Consider the following 22,152-nt stretch of genomic DNA (forward strand, 5'->3'; position numbering starts at 1 on the left):
TTTGTATACACCCAACACATCACTAAGGCAGATTGCTGTGTATAGTTGAGTACTTATAATTTATAAGGAATTGCTCTGTTTTAGTACATGACCACCTCAGCTCAGTGTGTGCAGCTAGATAACGATGTAGCTAGATGACTGCAGAATAGGCTTTGCGTAGGTGAGAGCTAACAGGAAATGTTGTTCAGACAGTTTCGTGCAGAGGCTGCCAGGAAACTCCCACCGCAACCGGAAGTGAAATCAGCCACATATAGAAACTCAGTGAGGCTAAGACTCTGTAGTGTTCTGGCAAATAATCATGCTGTCTAGTGGCTTTGTTAAAGTGAATGCAGTGTAAGACAGAAGCACAACATATAACTTCTTATAACCTATGCTTCCTATCTAACTCTGGTTTTTACTCTTGTGTCCCATCTTACCAGAAAACTACCTGCCTTTATTTCCCTTCCCTTTTCTTCCCACTGATCTTTGTAATTCCTTGTGATTTGTGTTTGCAGTTTGTAACAAATGTTTCACTGACAGTTTATATGGTCTGTCTTGCAGGAACCTGACCTTATATTGCCATACTTCATTTTACAATGCATTGCTTATATCTTACATAAGCAGCAATGTATAAGTGTGCGAGATCAGATGTGAAATTTTATGCATTAAACATGTGTGTACATCAATGATAAAAAAGTTTTCCATAATACCAATAAAGTGGCTGTATAGGTATAAAAGGTTTCTGCATGACACTGACAATTTATAAAGAAGATTACCTTTATTTTATTATGTATTATTATTATTATTATTTACTTTTACAGGGTTAGACCCCTCCACATGACTGACCACATGTGTTCCAATAATCTATTTGAGATTCACTTAAAGCAGAAATCCACCTTAAAACACAGCCCAGTGTTCACATACTACTTTACAAGCCTAGTAATCAACGTTTAACTCACTTGTTTGTGTATTTAACAAAGTACATTGCTTTAAAGTGTGTACACAAGAAAATAAGTACAGTAAAGTTAAGTAAGCACTTCATCACTGTTACACCTGATATGTATCACAAATCAATGATAGCCTGTATAAAGGTGCTGAAAGGTGGATTTTCTTATTTCAAGTCACAGTTCTTTGTTTGTTAAAACTGGGTTTTCACTGTATGTATGTTCTCCATGTTTGTTACACATTATGTGTAGTCAAAGGTACGAGACCTGGAGGAGAAATGTCGCACCCAGAGCGAACAGTTTGGCTTGCTGTCCCAAGAGTTGGAGAAGTTTCGACTGCAGGCCTCGAAGGTGGACCTTGCTGGCTCCAGCCTCCTTAACAATCCCAGCCTCTCTGTTCTGACCAACGGGGTGGGCCTGACTACAGAACGAGGTAAGCACCACCACCACAAGCTTTGCACTTGAGAGAATAATAGTTGTCATCATGGATTTCTTATTATAATTACATGTACTTCAGAGGATTCTTTGTAATTTTTCTTGCATTAATGCTTTAAAAGGTACTTAATAACCAGATGAACAACAGCCATGTTTCTTTGAAGAGTTTTCACAACAAAGAAATAAAGTCCAAGTGCCATTTTGACTCAAGCTATCTGCCTCTGATACCCTGATAGTTAAATCATTGCCATAATTCAACTTTCACGTTATATGATCTTTGTTAGTGTTTTTAGAATTCTTTCTGTTCCAAAAAAAAAGTTATCACTAAAAGAGGAATCAACCCCTGGCACAAAACATAGCATGGGAAATATAGACCAACAGCATCAGTCCAGCCATGGACAAAATGCTTTCAAAAAGACTCATATCCTTTTTTTTAAACTGTCCCATCAGGGATGCAGCTGTTCAGGTTGTAGTATTTTTTCGTTATGCGTAGATAATTTTCATTATGACTATGTAGTTTCCTTTTAAACAGTAAGGGTACAATTTATTTTGAATAAAATTATTCTCATACTATTATGTCTCCTTTGTTTATCAATACAACAAATTGAACACAATCTCTTACATTTCAGCTCTGTGTGTGTCACATTTCAGCTTTCTCTACTACAATATGAATTAAAGTCGTATTTTAAATTACTTTTCAACTGAACAAGCAGCATTCTTAGAAGATCCTTTATAATGTAATCCCAGCCACAGCTGCCTTAAATGAAACAACAGTCCATATCTTTACTATTGCATGTGTCCCACAGATGTATCCAACCTCTTTCTCCTACGCTGTTCATGTGTTTTAGACTGCACTGGTGGCTCATGGGATATGGTGTCTCTGAGTGAAATAGCCTTCTGGAGTCTCGAGGGAGGTGACACTCTCTCCTGCCCTGAGGGTAATGATCCGCTCGGTACTCGTTCTGTCTCCGTTACTCATGATATGTGTTGGGCACTGTCACAAAAGCACGGCATGTTCTAACCTGTCATCTCACCCACACCGTCACAGTCCAACAGTGTAACAGAGCTTGTCTCACAATCTCATGAGGGTCATTTCTCATGGGCTGAGGTGAGAAATGTCTGTGGACTGTGGAACCAGTTAAGCCCCTTAGCGGTGCAGGTGTGATGCAAGTTGCCACAAGGTAGTGTGACCTCTGACCTCAGACAGATGGAGGGAGGATTTTTCTCCACTGTTTAATCAGCCAGGTTCAACCTTGAGCCTCCTGCATGTCAACCAGTGACCTCACCCACCTAGCTGCTCATGGATTCAACCAGGTTACCAATGAGAGGGCTGGTGTCATCTATTAAAGTCGTGGATTATGCATTATCCTCCTCCTGTCTCTCCTGCTAGATGTGGCCGCTGCACTACGGATGGGGGCCACCCCCCACGCTGCAGGGCTGTCCAGGGTGGAGCGCTCGCCTGTCACCAAACATCGAGAGCTGCCCACCATCAGCATCAACAAGTCAGGCTCTTCCTCCAGCAAGTCCGAGACCGCACACCTCACCCCCAAGTCTGACACCCACCTCAGTCCACACAAATCAAGCCCAACACATGAGGTACCAACCATGAGGATGTACAGTGCATCATTTGCTACTCATGTCAGAATTCATACTTTTCCAGTTGTGTTTAGTTATTGTTTTTTCTTAGTTCAGTTTTTTCTTAGTTGTCATTGAGATAATATAGTATTACTACAATTGCTATTGGTATTATTTGGAAATTGAAGTGGCAATTTGCTGCTGGAAAAATTATAAACTTTGTTGCAATGCATTACTGTTTTACCACACAACACTGAATGTACTTATTAGTCAGTGTTATACTTTGCATAGAACATATAACACAGGTTGCCACTAACTCTTCAGCAAGTACACCAATTTAGCATTGCACTCCTACAACATTGTTGACTCATGATGAGCAGTAAAAAAAAAAAAAAAAAAGATCAGAATTGATGCAGCAGAACCAGAGATATCGTTTTTTTCTATTCCGAGTATTCTTCTTCCTTGTCAAAACCTAGTACGTACATTACCCACAATGCAACTCAACTGCTAACAGATTCAGATTGATTCAGATTCAGATTGAGATTCAGGTTTTTTATGCTAGTAGCAGCTAATGTAGCCTCAAGCCACTAGCCGCTAGCTACAGAGGTTTGGTAATCTTGCTTCTTTCTAACTCCACACCCCCACATTTTTAAAAATTTCAAACTTGTAGTCTTCAGCCCTATCTGATGCTGACTCCAGTAACATAACTTGAAACAATTTATCAAATTTCATGCAACTCTCTCTGGAGCTTTATAAAACTTTTTCACATATGCAGTAGTATTGCCCACCTTTTAAACAGACTTTGATGTGTGAAATCAGTAGAGTTTCCCTTTTGACATCTGCTAGGCAAAATGGTTTTCTTTTTACCCACATTTGGCAGTTAATGAGTATTTATTTTAAGCCTTGGTTATAGATTTGTGAAAATGCTCCTTTGGTCTCTTGATGTTCATTGAGTTCATGTCAGGACCCCTGCCTGTAGCTCCAGTGCTTTCTTTGTTTCCCTATAGACAGGCAGATCACTCATCAAGATTACCAAGACAGCTACGCACAAGCACATTGATTGTGTGGATTTAATGGATTAAAAAGCCCTCCTTAAACTCTCTGTCATCTCACGCGAGTACAAACTATAGCTGAATCTGCCAGAGCTCATACATATAGTAAACACGAAACGTTATGTGGATCTACCCCCATGCTTAAGTATTTTTATTGTGCCATTTCTCCAAACAGTTAGTGTCTGGTCTCGCATAACAGACAGGTTGGTGGTCTTTTCATCTAGTCACTCGTCTGCCTACAGTTCAATAAAGCTCATATTTAGTGAGATAATCCACTCGCCGCTGTGGATTATGAAGGTTATACAGTAGTAGTTGTAAGTGATTATCCTTAAAAAGGTTTTCCCAGGGAGCTATAAATATACAACTTCTCATATTGTATTGTGTGTAACTATGAATGGAAATCAAACTCCACATCAGGTATCAGTTTGATTCTCTACATCAACAGTGAGTCATTGAGCTATTCGCTCACTATATAACAAGAAGATTGTACATGGTATTTTTATGAGAGCAGTCATTTGTGTTAGCTAATAACTAGCTCTGTAGCGTCTGTCTGTATTTAAATAGATTAGTTGAGTAAAAAACTGGAAACAGTCATTTATAGTCAAAGACAATGATTTCCTGTACAGTCACTCCTAACAGTCATGGCCTTTCAAGATTTTCAAGTTTTCATATGTGTAGTTGTTCACTCATCTAACACTAAATTTAATAATATCCCATCACTAATAATCACTACTAGAAGCAGGTTTTAGTATTGAGAAAAATGTTAAATTTCTTAGAAATAACCTTCTGGATATGTCAGTATGTCTCACCAATGTCTGTAAGAATGTGGCTTTACTGTGTTGAAAAAAATAAAATAATTGTTTGTTCCCTTTTTTAATTCATATTTTTAAGCAGTTTTAGAATTGTCTGAATGTTGAATCATTTTAGCATCTGTTTATGGTGCTCTCAGGTGGACACTGCCAGTGAAGTAGAGGAGCTGGACATTGACGTGGCCCCGGCACCTTACACAGCCAGCAGAGGAGCTGCAAAGCTTCAGGTTTTTATTGCAAGATACAGGTTAGTATTATACTAAGACAAAAGTCAACTCACCATATCAAGAGTTTGTTATTATGAGATGAAAATAACTTCCTGGTGAATTAACTTTCAACAGCTATAATCCTTATGATGGCCCCAATGACAACCCTGAAGTGGAGCTACCACTCACTGCGGGAGAATACATCTATGTGTATGGAGACATGGATGACGACGGCTTCTATGAAGGTGAGTTTCAAGTATATTTTATTGCATCTACATTTTCATATTTCTGTCTGTCCATGGTCTAGAGTATTTTACTTTGGGTGCTTTCAGGTGAGTTGATGGATGGACGGAGAGGGCTGGTCCCCTCCAACTTTGTGGAACGTGTATCGGACGATGATGTCATGAGCACTCACCATCCAGAGACAGGGGACATGTCCCACAACTCGCTGCTAGACAGCAGCCTGCACAGTGCCAGCCACCAGCATCACCTCCACATAGGCGTCAGCGCCTCAGAAAGGACAGAGGCCTCTGCTGCCTCTGGCCCTGCCTCAGCCCCCTCAGATTCAGCATCGGCCTTGGCTGTCCCAGCCCCCCTCACCAACGGCCTGGACTTGGATTTGGAGGAGGTGGGAGTGGACATTGTGCCTTACCCACGTAAGCTCACCCTCATCAAGCAGCTTGCCAAGAGCATTATCATCGGCTGGGACCCTCCGTTGGTGCCGGCTGGGTGGGGCAATGTGTGGAGCTATAATGTGTATGTGGACCAGGAGCTGCGGCTCAATGTGCCCTTCGGTTCGCAGACCAAAGCGGTTCTGGAGCGGCTAGACATAAACCTCAAGGCCTACCGTGTGTCAGTGCAGAGCCTGACAGAGAAGGGCCTCTCTGACCAGCTGCGCTGCAGCATGCTTGTTGGTCGGGACGTTTGTGTGGCGCCCACGCAACTGCGTGTGGAGAGGATAACTGCCACCTCTGCCAACCTGACCTGGCTGCCCAGCAACAGTAACTATGTGCACATTGTGTCCTTGAATGAGGAGGAGTGTGAGCTGGTGAAGGCTGGCTGCTACTCGCTGTGCCTCAATGACCTTTTGCCCAGCCTGCAGTACACAGTCAAAGTTGAGGCGCGGCCTCACCGCACACCATGGGAGTTACCTGTGGAGCGACGTGAACACAGAAGCGCTACAATCACCTTCAACACACTGATGGCAGGTCAGTATTTTGTCTAATATCAGATGTTCTCAAAGGATGCAATGCTAACTACATATAAGAATAATTTTTCCCCACTCAAAAACATTGACGTTCAAACATTTAAGTTGGAAAAGAATAAGTTAAGAACAATTAATACTCAGTCTTGCTCAGATATTTGTTCCAGATGAAGAGTTTTGGACAAACTTTTGGAGAATCTATTAAAATGATTATTGTAGCCTGAAACTGTATGTCCATGAATATGGCCAATGACCTTGGGTAACTCAGATGCACATATATTTTATCCACACAGCACCTCACAGTGCCACACAGTGTGGCAATTTGAAAGTACATTATTTGCATAGAATTTATGATTCACACATATTTTAATCACAGGAAAAGAATAAAATGGCTGAGCGTAAAACATTACAGAACAAGTACATGTGTACGTGTTCGATTATGTCATGGAAATGTGACTCTTTTGAAGCAATCAGAGTGGGAAAAGTTCTGCACAAGTATCTCCTGATGTTCTTCAGCACACATTATGAGACTTTTACAAAAAAGGAAAATATGAAAATATCACAGACATGTACTGAACTTATAATCATCTACTAAAAATGAGATCCCACATCATATGCAGAAGCTTACCAAAGCTTTGTGTGGATGATAAATTGACGAATTGTCTTTAATATAAATCTCACAAAAATTAAGGTTTAATTTTAAATAGGCCTATGTGCTAAATGGCCATAGTGTTGGTGGTGATTGAAGTTTTATAGACAGTTGCACTGTTAGCATCTGCTGGATAGATTGTTGAGGCAGTCACATCCACCATTAATATCAGGGACCTGTCTGGTAGGCTACAGCTCCCAAACTGTTCCTACAGTCCTCTGCTGGTTCTGTCCAGCTCTTCAGGTGCAGTAATTTCACTGAAATGTTTGGCGGCTTTTCTTCTTCAATTAGAGCAACACAGTTACAGCTACTAATTAACCAAATGTGTGGTTAAGATGTAGAGGTGATTCTGAACCTCCCAAACAAGGACATCAGTTTATTCATGAGAACAGCTTTTGTGAGCTGCTCTGAATCTCATTTCCTGTATTAAATAGCCTAAACATTAAGGCACTCACCGAATTCATTGTTTGTAAAAGGAAGGAAAACTGGGGACTTGATTTGTTATGACAAATTCTCTACCACAACTTCTAAACCAGCATTCATTGTGATGACATAATTTAGAGAGAAGTAGTTGGTGTTTTCCCAATCTTGAAGTGCACTTTACCCGTTTGTTTTATATTTTCCTACCCTTACACAAGAGTATAAAGGGCAGCTCAAAGAATTGGAATTCCACGTAAATGATGAATCTTAATGTGCTTAATGTTCATATTTTGATGAGAGCTGAGTCATTCATGTGCTGAGTTTTTAATCCCCAGAAATATTTTTGGTCAATTTGAGGTATCATATTACCATTCTGCTCCTCCCAGTCAACATTTTTTCTTTTTTTTTCAAGAATAAATCTTAGAGATGTGTATTTGTGATCAGTGTCATATTGGATTTGAGTTGTATTTCTCTAAATGATCATTCAAATTTCCTTAAGTTTCATGCCCACAGTCTGGGAATACAGGTATATGGTTTCTAAATTTCTGAATGTCCCTTTAGAGTGTAGTATATAGTAGAGTATAGTAATTATTTCTCATCCCAAGCACTGTATTTTCAATATGACTTATTCAGTTGATTCTATATTAATATAAAAACATGGTTCTCTATTTTTTGCTTGCCACTGGCTGTGGTATTATGCTATTGATCCCTTCAGGCCCCCCTGATGCTCCTCTGGATGTCCAGCTGGAGCACGGTCCCTCTCCGGGGATTGCCCTCATCAGCTGGCTGCCGGTCACCATAGATGCTGCCGGGACCTCCAATGGAGTCCGTGTCACTGGATACACTATATACGCTGACAAGAAAAAGGCAAGACTTCAGTTTTTTTCTTTGAGATTCCTTTCAACCAAGCAGTGCATTGCTGTTTGAAGGAGTTTTAAAATGTACAGTATATGTAAGGTGGGGTCATACCTGTTGTTCTCCTCTCCCAGGTGCTGGAGGTGTCTTCCCCAACAGCTGGCAGCGCCCTGCTGGGCCCCTCTCAGATCCAGTCCCTGCAGGCAGCTCAGGAGCTCACTGTCCGCACCATGTCTGCCCACGGGGAGTCCTGTGACTCTTTGCCAGTCAATGTGCCCCCCAAGCTGGCTGCCATCATGGCTGGCCCAGCTATCACTGCCCCAGTTGTGCCACCCCTATCCTGCAGCCCTGCAGGTTTGCCCTCACCGCCATCCTACGGGAACTCTGCTGCCAAAGTCTCAATGCTGCCCAGCACTTTACCATCAGACACACAGTTCACTGGCCTCACAGTGGAGGCTGCTGCCAACTCTCCTCACGCCCTCCACTCAGATCTTCTTCTCTCATCTGCCTCATACGTGAACGCCTGGGCCGACCCCTCATCTGCTGCTGCCTTGGCTGTGTATGAGGCCACATCACCTGTACCTGCCATCATCACTCCAGTGGTAATCCTCACTCTGCCATCCTCCTGGCCATATGAGACACCACTTGTTTTCTAGAATAATAATTGAAAGATATTGCATTGACTGTATTTCTCATCCTCAGGTTAATGTGACCTCGCCCACCATCTCATCACCCCAGCCCCCTCCTGAAGCAGCAGCTGCACAAGCACCAGCATTGGCAGCAGTAGCCGAGTTGGAGCAGCGCAGAGACACCGACAGCCCCGGAACAATTCGTCCTTTCCCATCTATCACAGATTTCATTGAGGACCCCAGTGCCAAGCTCGAGATCCCTGAGCGCATCCCCACACCACCCAAAGCCCCGATCGCAGCGATTCTTAACCCTCAGGACACTCTGCTCCTCCGACCTCCCAGCAATTCACCACTGGAGTCAGAGGTGGAGGATGAGCGAGAGAATACCCGCCTGGTGTCCATCGAGGAGTTCTTGAGACAGGACCAAGAGCCGGCATACTGCAGGACGCAGCAGGTTAGCACTGATGTATTGATATCTGCCTACTATTTGCAGTAGTTTACTAAGTAGACTTTTATTTATCGATTATTACTGAGAACTGATCTGAAAGGGGGGAAGATTCTGGGACGCCAGAATGTTTGGTTGAGACGCTCCAGAGGTCTAATTCACCAATAAACATTACTCTACATAAAAGTCTTTTGGAGCCCTAAGCTGTTTATCCTAGACTTAACCATGGTTATGTTCAGCTACTTGAGCAGCTATTTATGTCAAAGTTTACCATAATGTCCATCGGTGTTCATTACATCGTCAAATCTACCAGCATTGAAGGAAGAAAGCTTTAAAATATACTTTTTTAGTTGATGATTATTTGTTGCTGTGGAAATGTCACTTTGTCCTGATAAATGAATGGAGACAATGAATGATGCAGTTTTAGCATGTTAAGAAAGCCTAAATCATGGAAAGTCGATACATATTTCAGTCATGTGAGCTCTTACCGAAGAGGCAACATGTCATTATTTAACTTGCAGGTTTATTATCTTACTCAATATACAATAGAATGACTAATAATAATTTAAATTTGAACATAAATTCACAAAATAAATTCACTCTGGATAGTTTCACTCAGAATGTTGATGTATGTTTTCACAGAGTTATGGCAGAGGGCTAGTGGAGCCTCCCAGTGACTACCACGCAGACAACAGCCGTTCAGACCTGTCTGACATCCTGGAGGAGGAAGAGGAAGACCTTTACTCTGACCACCTCGGAGAGGCACAGGCCAGGGGATACACAATCAGAGCTAACAGGGTAATGAATGAGTGCAGTACATACTTTGCGTCCATATGCACCCAAAAAAATGTTTTCACTTTGTGAGTTCTGCTTTTCACATGAACTACTTTTCTTTAAGTTGCATAGTCAAGTTCTTGTAGTGGCCTTGTTTCTTCTGTCATACTTTTGATCATGCTTGATTGTGATTCTTTTTGTTTTTTCTTCCTCTTTCTTTCCTTTTTCTTTTGCATGGTTGCGTTGTCCTCTGCTTACTTTGCACCTCCCTTATTTTCACTGAACAATATGATATCCTGTCCCACCATCACCGACCCATTCTTACTTGCTTTGACGCGTGGTCCTGGTAGTCATGCAAGGTGGAGCCTCCAGACAGTGATGAGGAGGTTCTTGAGAAGATCCTTAAGTTGCCTCCTCAGGTCTACCACAGCAAGCAGCTGTTCAGCATTCCCGAGGTGACAGAGGAGGAAGACAGCAGTCAAGAAGAGCCTTTACCCCACCACAGAAAGCCCAGGCCCAGCCACCTTCACCCCAGAGACACAGAACACCTCCACCATGGCTCCCAGCATCACCCACATCACCCCAACCCTCACCCACATGTTCCCCATCACCACTTCAACAGGGATCCTAGATCTCTAACCAAAGAGCCTTTACTGAGGCACGGACCGTTGCAGGTCAAGCCTAAAACACAGCACAGGGTGCACTATGCAGACACGGTGGACACCATCACTTATCCTGAAGAAGAAGACATGAGTTTATATGAGGGTCCCACCAGCAGGCGGGTCTCAGCCCACTGTCCTCCCCAGCCGACCCCCAACAGCAAAGAAAGAGTACTGCTCAGAGGGCTAGGGGACCGCCTTAGGAGGGAGGCCATGCTCAGGAGTCAGATGGCTGTCGCCGCGGCAGCCAACCCCGGCCATGGCCTTACCCCGCCAAGACCCTACCCAGTCAGCAAAACAGCACATACTCTGAGGTCACCTATTGGTCACGGGATGGAGATCGATGTGGAGTACGGCACAGATGACAATGAGGAGCCCGTGGAGTACAGTCCAGGGGAAGTGGTGGTGGAGCAGATAAGTTCTGAATGGTGGGTAGAGGGGGCTCAAATGGAGCACAGCAGACCCCCCAACCGCCGAGGGCCGAAGGCTGATCCACTGGTAAACGTTGCTGCGGGCCAGCCGCAATGGGTGTGTTGTCCCAACCCCCTCCTTTCCCATGTAGCAGTGTGGATCGTCCCATTTGAGTCATTTAGTTGATATCACTTCTTACCGCTCAGTAGACAACAACCTCCGGTTCCATCATCATCATCATTGCAGTGAACAGAGGGAGGTCAGGTAGCTCATTTTGAGGCATGTTTTGCTGCTACAAAAGCAAGCACAGTACAAGTTGTTATTCAGTAATAGTTCTTGAGTTTCCAAGATGCAGCCAAAAAGTGATTGCAAACTTTTTTACCATTACCCTGAGGCTTCAAACTGTCAGTATATACTAGATTTTGTCTATATACTAAGATTTTGTTTTAGCCAAAGTGTAGCTGAATGTGTCCTCCCTCAGTCTGACTGCACTAATTCCTGTTCCACTCAAATTCTCCTGCACCTTGTAAACCATTCTGCTCTTGTCTTAAACTAGTCAGTACTGCCTTGTCATTGCCTTGTGCATTAGCTTTCTCTAGATGTGCTTTGACATCACCACAATGCAACACATTTATGTTTAAAGAGTAGAATGTTTGGGTTTGCTGTATTTGATAAGTTTTCTATCTCTACTGCAATAAGCAACAATTCAAAAGGATTATCAGTACATGAAGCATAGATTGAGAAATATTGTTTGGAAAAATAAACTGCTGCATTTGCTGTTCGTTTTTTTCTGAGCCCCCCCCAGCTGTCCTCTCCTCCCTTGTAGTGATTCTGTTTCTGTATTAGCTGTTTTTCTTATTGTCTTGTTTCTCTTTCTGTATGTTGAGCAGGAGCCCGGCCAAATGCCACCAGCTGAGGCCGGTCCAGCATGGGCCCCCCAGGCAGAGCTCTCCTCTAAACCAGCTTGCTTGCCGGCGAGGCAACTGAAAGGTCAGAGACTCTTTCCTCTTTTGTCTTCCTGTTTCCTCCGTCTCTTGTTTCTTTCCCCCTAACATATGCGGTGGAAATGCATGAGACGATGCTGACACACCTGTGCTTTCTGTCGGCAAGCCTCCTCCTCTCTCACATGATGGTAGTCAGATTAGCACCTTGTGTTAGAGGGGGCGGGGGCGGGGGGGGGGGGGGTTGCTGTAGCTGCAGTGGAGAAGAGAGAGAGAGAGAGCCTGCTAAGCTGAGAACCGGCTTAACCCAAAGTGGCTTGTCATGACAGGAGGAAGTGACAGACATTAAAATAGTAACCTCGATTAGCCAGCAAAGAAAAAAGCTGCAGCGTTGAACGTACAAGCCCCTCTCTTTCTCTTCTTAGTTCCACAATCTCCCATCACTCCCTCTCTTCTCTTCTCGCTTGTCTTAATGAGGCAGACCGCAGTTTTCATTCGGTAAACCTGACCTTTCTGGTATACGTGTAGGAGCACAGTTGACTACACACACATGCATAAGCGTGAACGTGCATACAGATAGAGGAAGGGAGCAGGGAGAAGTTCTGTCCTATCTACTCGAAAATCAGTGAGGATGTGAAAGTGTGCAAGTCGTCTGCCCGTGACTCTTGCCACAGATGGGCTGATTCTCCCTAATGAGATAGAGAACACGTCTCTTCAGTGCAGCTTAAGTCTCACTACAGCTCTTCATATATGTCTCGCCCTGTCAAATAGGCTTCAGATGTAATGCTTTTAGTGGTGTCATACCTCATGCCTGCAGTGCTAAACACAGCGCCACACACCACATTTATTAGCTATCTTGCAAAATCTGTGACAAACTATAAAAGCCCCTTTGATATAATTCTTTTGTATGTGTGCTTGTGGCTGCGTTGTCAGTAAACGTCCTCAGATTTAGATTAGGGAGTGGGTCAAATGCTAGTTCCCCTCTTGCTCGGTTGCAGATCATGAACGAGCGCACGTTTGTCAAACAGCTCACACAGCTTAGGATCAGTGGTTTAGCTTGATTACCTCTTTTAAGGACATGCCTGTGCTAAGCGAACACTGTTCATAGCAGCTCTGCAGTTGGTGGGCAGTGGGGGAGGGGAAAGCTGCCTACACTGATTGCAGAGCTTTGCAAGCTGTGCATGGCTTTTCTGCAAAGTACAGTATTAGTCAAAAGTTTGGACACACTTTATCATTCAAGGGACTGATAAACTGTGTCCAAACTTCCTACTCGTACTGTGTGTGTTGTGCTGAAATAATGATAGTCATTGTAATAGTAATAGTAAATTGTATTTTAGTTTTATCAATAAAATGTTTACAAAGCACATAAAGCATAACAGCCAAAAAATAGATAGAGAAAAATTAATTGCATGGAAACAAAAATGATATAAGCTTGTTTAAGAAACAAGTTACACTTTTTAATTCTATGCAAATTAGTTGTAACAAATAACTGGTTCAGTGTGCGTGTCAAACCATTACCAATGCTACCAAGGAAGGTCGCGTGTGACTGAGTTTCTGTGTGTTACTGCAGGTGGTGTTGATTCACCAAAGATGAAAGGAGACGGAGACATACGCATCTTTGTGGCCCTCTTTCCTTATGATCCCGCCACCATGTCACCCAATCCTGACGCTGCTGATGAAGAGCTGCCCTTCACTGAAGGACAGATCATCAAAGTATGTCCCTACATAGCTCAGACACTGCTGGAATAACACTGACGATCATGCATGTTTTCCTTTCAAAGCATCTCTGAAAAGCCTCTTTTCACATATGCACTTCACTGTTTGCTGGCAATTGAACATGTCAGTGTCATTTTTGTAGTCTGAATAGGTAGACTAATAACATTTTTGTGACATTTACAACAAATCTGAAGCTCCTATTGATGGTGCACACAAGGTTAAATATACATGTACCTGTGACCCATGTTTTAAAGCACAGAAGCCATTACTTGAACCGATAGATGAAGCCAGTAATGTGCCATGTGTGAAAGAGGCCGTACACCTCATTCCATTTCAATAGGTAAACTTTTACACCCCTCTCCTCAGGTTTACGGGGATAAAGATGCAGACGGGTTCTACCGAGGGGAGTCTTGTGGTCGTCTGGGTTATGTGCCATGCAACATGGTGTCTGAGATCCAGGTGGAGGATGAGGAGACCCGGCAGCAGCTACTGCAGCAGGGCTTCTTGTCCACAGCAGCCTCCATGGAGAAGATAGGTATGTGATGCTGTCAGTCAAAGACTGTTAGCAGATTTCAGACCAAATGACAAACAAAGTGTGTTGTGTGTAAATCTTAATGATGTTGTCTGTTGTTAAATGTGTTCTGTTACACTTAGAAAAGGAGTACATTTGGACATCCTTTACCAGAGGTGTAAATGTTAATGTTTTACTCATGATATCACCGCTGTTCATGTTGAAGTGGTAAGTGAAAATAGCAGCACAAGTGTTGCAGAATCCAAACCTATTCAGCTATGTAAAGATAATGGGCCTCATGGAAGAACAACTCATACGTACAGATTTGTTCTTAAGTGTCAGATACGAGTGTTGCCAATGAAATTTGCCTTTGAAGACAAAAAAACCTCATTTGATCTGAAATCATAATGCCTTCATCTGAATGAATTCCTAGTTTAAATATGACAGAAATTAAAAGACCATTCACCAGAGTTTTGGTTTTCTCCATTTCATGATTTTATTGGTATATTTCACACAGCAATTTCTACATTTCACTAGTAAAGAAACTTTTCTCAATCTGTCAGCTGCCTCTGGGTTTTTATGAAGATATCTGTCCAGTATCAACCTCTGATATAACACCTGACAGTGTAACATCACCTATTGTCGTGAATGTCACATGGCCGCCTCTCATATTAGTCACGGACCACTTTGCTTTAGAAAGACATTTTTTAGCATCTAACTTTATATCAAATAATTCCCTCTTTATTTCTGTCACAGTACAGCACTGCTCTGATGGCAGCTGTACTATTGTACTATTAATATTTATTAATATTTAATACCATTATCCTACTGACACTGATAAATATATCTGCTGATTGCTGACGGCAGGACTTGAAGCTCCGCGATTTGAAATTCTTCTTTGGTAATATATTTGTAAATGAAACATGAACATGTAGTCTTATATGGCAATTTTAACTGTGTCATTATGCCAATGAAGAATCTCATGAATGCACCCCTCCTCATAAACAGGTGGAATTCTTCAGGTTGAAACAGTGATTTACAACAAAATGGTGAAGAGAGTCTGGTGAATATGACTTGGAACACTCGTACAAACAAACTTAACAGCAAAAAGTAAGCAAGGTTTAGGATAAGAGGACGAAAATGTTCTTGTATGAGGCTCAGTGTCTTGAGACATACTAGAATATTTTTTGTCTGCAGTCAATTGGTTGAAAAATGAAAGCTGCTTACCAGATGAGAGGGAAGAAGTAAAAACTCCCTCTTGACTGTTGACTTTTTGACTCAACAGGAGGCACAAAGAAAGACTTGGTTTCAGTTGAACTGCATTAAAATGGACCCAAAATTGTTCATTGTGGCATTTTATTTTATGGCTTCTGGTTCACTGTGTTGCTATGAAGGAACTCATAACCATCTACATATTCTCAAACACATACTGACTGCATTGTCATGCAGGTGTCTAAAACATAAAGTCAAAGTGTTTGCTCAAAAGAATCAAGCTGACACTTTGCTTCTGTTTCCTGCTTTCTACCCGGAGCAGTGTTTACAGATGGTTTTAACCTTTTCACTTCCACTTGTTCTCGCTGCCGTGTCTGCTGCTCACTGGTTGTCATTTTTAAATTGCTCTTCACTGGCTTTTCATTGTCTCCTTGTCTGGTCTGCTTCTCTCAAAATTGCACCTCTGTCTTTCTTTTTGGTTTCAATTTTATTTTTTGGTTTTCCTGTCTAAAACTCCATAAAGGCACTCGCACACACGCACAGCTTCCGCGTCGCCCTGTCCCACCGCCGAAACCGAGACGGTCCAAGAAAGGTGTGTCTCGCTGCAGATTGCGGCTTCCCACCTCCCTCCTTTATTCAGTTACCTGGTTTGCTTCTCTTTCTGTCTCTTTCACTTTAGCTTCTGCTCTTTCAGTTGCTGCTTCTCACTTAGCGACCAGAGGGGATTTTTAGGTCAGTTACTGTTTCCCAGCATTATAGTCAAATACTTCCACTATGAATAAGTCTCCTGCATTAGTTTCACATTCTATAACTGAGACTTAGTATTACACTTTCTATCCTAGTTCCACAGGTTCTCCTGATTTCGATTTTTAACCTGTGCAACAGCATCACACTTGTAAAAAAGACACATGCATGAATACTGAGCCAGTCCTGTCAGCTTTCATTGGATATTCATGTAATACTACGCAGACACAGCAGCAGAATGTCACAGTAATGAATGATAATCTCAAAGAAAAAGTCCTTTTGCCAGTATTCTGCTCCTGTGTCACAAATGAATTACATGATCACTTAAAGGTCACTTGTTGAAACATCCATCCCCTCTGATCTCCATCTGTGACTTTATGTACTCCAGTGTGATGACTGATACAAACTATAACGTCAGACAGGATTATTCTTTGGACTTAAAGGTGTAATTTGGGTGTTAAATCACAGCTGATTCTGTGATTGTGCTTATGCTCTCTTCCCTCACCTCATCTCTTCCAGTGGAGTCTGCAGCACTCTGGGAGGAGAGCGTAGACTCCTCCAGTCAAGGTTTGTAGTCGGCACTTGGACCCTCTTCCTCTCTGTTTTCACCTGCATGACCAGACGACCGTTTCAGTGTCCACCGGAGGCCTGCATGCCTTTACATGCCATTCTGTGGCCTCTTTTTGTTCGGTTGTAAACACCAGGTCTTATAATACCAGGACTTAGTTTCATCCATCCTTATTAGGGGCTGTTTGATTATTCTGGGGTACCTTGAAGAATGTGGACCTTTTTTGAAAAATCCCCTCCAAAGCAAAAACTGTTATAGATTCTTCCAGTCTGCATGAAAAAATGCACTTTCCTTGGGTTTGAAATAATGAAAATATGGGGAAACAATAGCATGAGCTATTTCAGAAAGTAGCATAAATTAAACCATGTTTTATATCCTAAGTTCTTCATTAACCCCCATCTTATAAATATCAAGCAGTGCCCCCCTCTTAACTCCTATTTTCATTTCAGTTCAAGTAGCATCACTTCATCATCAAATAATTTTCTTCATTTTTACAGTGTCGCAATTTTCTAATGGAAATAAATGATTAACTCTCATTGCTAATCTCCTTTTGTTTTTACTTCATGTGTCGGACTGCAGTGGTGTGACTCTCCCTCAGCTTAGCATGACGCTGAGTGAATCAGACCCACAGACACGACGAGCTGCATGCTGATGAGCTGATCAGAACATCAGAGATAGCTTACTCCTCTAATTATCCTCCTGTCTGTTTGACTGACAGATCCCAGTCAGGCTGCTGCTGCTGCTGCTGCTGCTGCCGCTCCCGCTGCTGCTGCTGCTGCAGGGAACCCAGCCCCAGGAGCTCGCAGGATGGTAGCCATCTTTGACTATGATCCACGAGAGAGCTCCCCCAACACTGACATAGAGGTCAGACTTTGCACGTGCATGATATCTTTTCTCAAGACAAGACACTGTATTTTGTAGTAGCTGTTTGCTCATGATCGGCCTTGTTTTTTCAGGCTGAGCTGACTTTCAGTGCAGGAGACATCATACATGTGTTTGGTGACATGGATGAAGATGGCTTCTTTTATGTAAGTGTTAAAAAGCCTGTAGAATTTAAAGTGGTTTGTTCTTTGTTATATTTGAACCGCGCTTCCTGATGAATTGTTATAACTGCTGAAAAATAAAACACACTAGAAAACAAATCTTCCCAGCCCTTATTGACTGTAAATACAAAAGGTTTAATAAACTCAATATAACTTTCAGCCTCATTGTTGAAACATGCTCTCATGTCTGATGATGTTTTTTACCTTCTAGGGAGACTTGAACGGACACAGAGGCTTAGTGCCCTCCAACTTCCTGCAGGCCCTACCAGAGGATGCTCCAGCAGAGCCTGTCTCTGCTCCGCCTGCACCGGAACCCAAGAAAGAATCGCAGGTACCCAGCATGCATTACTGTATAAACTGTGCTATGCTTTGAGCGTCCGTCTGACCTGCAGTCAGATACATCATCCCTGACATCAGTTTATTTTTTCATCATTTGTGAGTATTTGCAGAGTCTGGTTGTTGTGTTTTTTTTTTGTTCTGCTTCTTTAATTCTTCTTTGTTGGATTTCTTTTTGCCCCACCGTTTCCTGCATGGCCTTTGTGCAGAAGCAGAAACGAACTGTACACTTTGAGACTTGATCGTAAGTGTTTTTTGACAGGATTATAGCAGCCCAGTGATCAACAGTAGTGCCCCCCATTTACTCCCTGTTAATGTCCTCTTCCTTCCACCTTTAACTGTAGTTCTACTTTCCTTCTTTGGTTAGGATCCTGCACCTGCTTATGATTTTATGTTATCGAAACAAAAACGACTTGTTTCCTCCTGTGTGTGTGCTCCTATCCTTATGTTTCCTTTTTCCTCTGCAGTTTTAAACATTAGTTTGCACAGTAAATACTGATACTGAGATAAAACCAAGCTTTGGATATTTTTAACAGACATAAAGTGTTAAACAAGTCTTCTTTTCTTCCTGAAGGGTACCTGGACATCTTCTACAGAGCCACAGGATCCTGGGCCGTCAATCCTGCACCCCCAACCAGAACCTCCTCGCCCTGACCCAACAGAGCACATAGACCTCCAACCCAACCCGCTACCCTCTGCAAGCCCCACGTCAGACCCGGACACGGCTCCAGCTGCAGCAGACGTCTGCCGCTCTCCTCCGGCCCCGCTCCCTGCAGACAGCCCGGCACAGACAGACTGCTCTGCACAAGCCAAGAAGAAGAAAGGCTTCTTCTCTAAAGGCAAGAAGCTGTTCAAAAGGCTGGGATCCAGCAAGAAAGAATGAGAGTTAGAACATCTAACTCAGAATACTCGCGTCACATTGAAAGCACTTTTTTCTATCTACACTGTTATTCTCGGTTGGTAGTCGGCGCGGTTAGTGGCTATCAGATATAATTACTGATACTTCAACCGTCAGCAATTATACATTTGCCTTAGAGCACTGCTAGACCAGCTGTTAATTATAGAGTACTTAAAACCATCAACATACAGCTTACAGCATCACAAGAGCATGTTGAAGTGCATGTTGAAGTGTGCAAACTCACTACTCTTACAAATATACTCTCTAAATACTTGCTAATTATCGAAGCAAATGTTCAACTCATCAGAGGCTTTAACGCTTGATATAAAACACTTAGTACTCTGCCGGTTTATTTAATTGTATCAGTGTGATACAGAACGCTATTGAAAAGCAGCTCCAGACGTCAGACACAGCTAATGAACTGTTAGCTTTACCGCTCGTGTACTGGTGCCACTTTATTTATTTGAAGCAAACGAATAGAAGCAGCAGTCCATCTCTTCCTCTGTGTGACTGTAAAGAATGCACTATTTTAAATATGTCTGCTTGTCCCTCACATGTGTTTCCTGTCTTTAAGAGTATTTATACAGTACTTTGTACAGATCATGTTATTTATTTGTATCAGACTCTTGCCCTAATCATGGCCACGTTGCATGAAGTGACATCAGGGTAGAAGCTTAGTCGTTTAGAGCTGTCAGAGACAGCAACGATCCACTTTGATATGTGTAGTTTAGATGGAGAAAGTTAACCGTCGGCGCTGTTAATTGAAGCTGAAGATAATGTTCAGAATGTGAAGGGTCGCCCTTCTATGTGTGCATGTGTGTGTTTGTGTGTGTGTGTGTGTTTGTAGACGAAGCCGCCCAGTCCACTGGTGAGACTGAAAACAGATGCCTTTCTCAAACATTAACATGGGAACTCTTGATGTGTGTGACAACAGTCACGACTGGCCTCAATGTTGCATACTACATATTTTCTGTTTGTGCGTATGTGAGTGTGTGTTTGTGCAAGAGAGAAAGAGAGACCTGCAGTATGTCCAAAAATGATGTAGTATCTGGTGTTCAGTAGGCTAATTTATACTCAAAATATCCTGGTTTGATTGTATGTGGAGCATCAGGCTGGTAAATTCAGTTTGGTTTAAATGTAGCATGTTTGGTGTTTTAGCTACAGTATATAACACAGCTGACAGGAACTTGCTACAGTAGAATTGTATTTATACTGAACAGTTTTCAGTCATGGCACTGGTGGTTTGCGGCACTACTGTACTGTGATAGACTCTGCAATAAGTTGATTACGTATTTATTGTTTTGCCTCCATGTGAGTGGTGTGTGAGTATTGGGTCAGACAGGCTAAACAGTGTTATAACATCTCTATCAGCCCACGCAGTGTAGCAGTGATTAGTTGTTTTTTTTTTAAACGTCTGCACATTTGCACCATAACATGCCGACTGTTCTGTTAAAACTAAGTAATATGACTTCAGCAATATAGCATACTGTGTACCGCAATGTTTAATAGAACCATACTGTACCGTTTAATGCTTTGTGACAGCTTTACGTTAGGGATGCAGCGGTGTTATTGAAGTGAATGTGTGGACCAGGCCTTAGTATTCTAGTTGAACAGTCTGATCGGATGGTTTATCTGTGTGACACAGGGCTGTTACAGTAGGCACTGTAACTTCTCAGGTTTATACATGTAGTTTCTTATTCATGCCGAGCCACCCGTGGTCTCCGGCTGTCAAAAAGTGCAGAATATGCCAAAATCTTTAGGTGCTTTGCCTGTTACCATAGCTACGAGAGAGAGCGAGCAGTCCAACAGCGCGGGGGGGATATGAGCGCGGAGGTTTGTGGCGAAGATCAGACCTGATTTCAGTTTCGATGGAGCACACCTAAAGGCACAAGTCGGAGGCAAACCTTTTTCTTTAACGTCATGAATGTTTTTTAGTTTTAACTGTTTGTCAGTGTTACATAAAGGGAGCTTGATGATGCCAAGACTAAAAGGGAAGGAGGGGAGGGGGCGGACGGACAAAGACACTTTAGATGTGAAATAGCCGGGATAGAGGCAAGACTGAGGCTGTACTGTACGTGTCGTTTTAATTCATGTTTTTCTTATTTTCTGAGGGGTGGGGCGGATGCTCTAAAAAGTTGCCGAAATGTACAGCGAATATTTGTACTGATATTGTATTTCACGGCCTTTAATGCACAAGTATTCCTCTACCTGCTGTGTAGTGAGTAGGCTGCTCCCGCTCTGCTGACTGAATAGGACCTAGACCCATATACATGTAGGTAGTGTTTTAGCTCAGTTGATAATATTTAGCCTTACAAGAAGACGACCTTGTTTAGTCTTAATATGTTGTTTACAGGATGTTTATTGACTGCATGCATACCAATGTTATACCCATGTTCGGCCTTATTTATGTTATTGTCATATTTATGTTTTTCTAGGCTGACTCGTCTACAATATTTGAGTTGTAGATTGTCGATGCAGTGGAGAGGAAGCTATAGGAGTTGTCTGTATATAATGAACAGTGTTGGGACTTTGACCATGTGGTATATTTTCATACAGCACAAGATTTTTTTTTTTTTTTTTTTTTTTTTTTTTGTCTTTCCTGACCTGCATTTATTGTTTGAAACCAGTGGAAGATTGACCTTTTTATATATTACTGTTTTTATTACCCTTTTGGAAGCTCATCTGTAAATATTTTTGTTAATATTGTTTTTCAGATTTTTTTTTTTTTTTTTTTTTTTTTTTTTTTTTGCATGTTCAGGCAGTATCGATGGAGGATCAGTAACTAAAGATGTAGTGCACAGAGGACTTGAAATTGTGATGGTTTCTTTCAATATGGATCTTTTTACAGGAATAAAGTATGTATATTTTCACAGAAAACACAGTCTGTAATGTATGTTTCTTAAAGGTTAAAAAAAAAAAAAAGAGATAATTTTAAATGTTCATCTTTATTTCATATCATACTGATTACATTTCACATGTTATGTATGTACATTTTTTTTCAGGTCAGTTGAAACATGAATTCTAAAATGGAGGAAAGAGTCGCTAGCTTTGCTCTGAGCCACACGCCGCCCATGTGAACAGACTGGGGCAACACTCTGAGTAACGCGTGGCCTTGCGAGACAAAGCAGCTTCCTCTT

General features: G+C 42.2%; 1 protein-coding gene across 6 annotated transcripts in view; it reads left to right on the plus strand.

Annotated features, from left to right (window-relative positions):
- The window catches only part of LOC122995011 (RIMS-binding protein 2), a 62,269-nt gene extending 40,377 nt beyond the window's left edge, over positions 1-21,892 (plus strand). For 2 of the 6 annotated variants that reach the window (XM_044369912.1, XM_044369913.1), the window contains 18 exons: positions 1,176-1,356; positions 2,749-2,954; positions 4,935-5,041; positions 5,136-5,245; positions 5,333-6,208; positions 7,989-8,140; positions 8,263-8,730; positions 8,831-9,211; positions 9,845-10,000; positions 11,937-12,036; positions 13,558-13,700; positions 14,070-14,238; positions 15,950-16,018; positions 16,690-16,737; positions 17,457-17,602; positions 17,695-17,766; positions 17,993-18,112; positions 18,692-21,892. In XM_044369912.1, coding sequence (XP_044225847.1) covers positions 1,176-1,356; positions 2,749-2,954; positions 4,935-5,041; positions 5,136-5,245; positions 5,333-6,208; positions 7,989-8,140; positions 8,263-8,730; positions 8,831-9,211; positions 9,845-10,000; positions 11,937-12,036; positions 13,558-13,700; positions 14,070-14,238; positions 15,950-16,018; positions 16,690-16,737; positions 17,457-17,602; positions 17,695-17,766; positions 17,993-18,112; positions 18,692-19,000 — 3,813 coding nt within the window. In that variant the 3' untranslated portion in view covers positions 19,001-21,892. Of the gene's footprint in view, positions 1-1,175; positions 1,357-2,206; positions 2,312-2,748; positions 2,955-4,934; positions 5,042-5,135; positions 5,246-5,332; positions 6,209-7,988; positions 8,141-8,262; positions 8,731-8,830; positions 9,212-9,844; positions 10,001-10,326; positions 11,917-11,936; positions 12,037-13,557; positions 13,701-14,069; positions 14,239-15,949; positions 16,019-16,689; positions 16,738-17,456; positions 17,603-17,694; positions 17,767-17,992; positions 18,113-18,691 lie in introns of those variants that run through there. The other 4 variants (XM_044369918.1, XM_044369914.1, XM_044369916.1 and 1 more) reach the window with 4 other exon arrangements.
- The last annotated feature ends 260 nt before the right edge of the window (positions 21,893-22,152 follow it).

The sequence above is a fragment of the Thunnus albacares genome, chromosome 13 (genome assembly GCF_914725855.1).
Source record: "Thunnus albacares chromosome 13, fThuAlb1.1, whole genome shotgun sequence".
Taxonomy (NCBI): Eukaryota; Metazoa; Chordata; class Actinopteri; order Scombriformes; family Scombridae; genus Thunnus; species Thunnus albacares.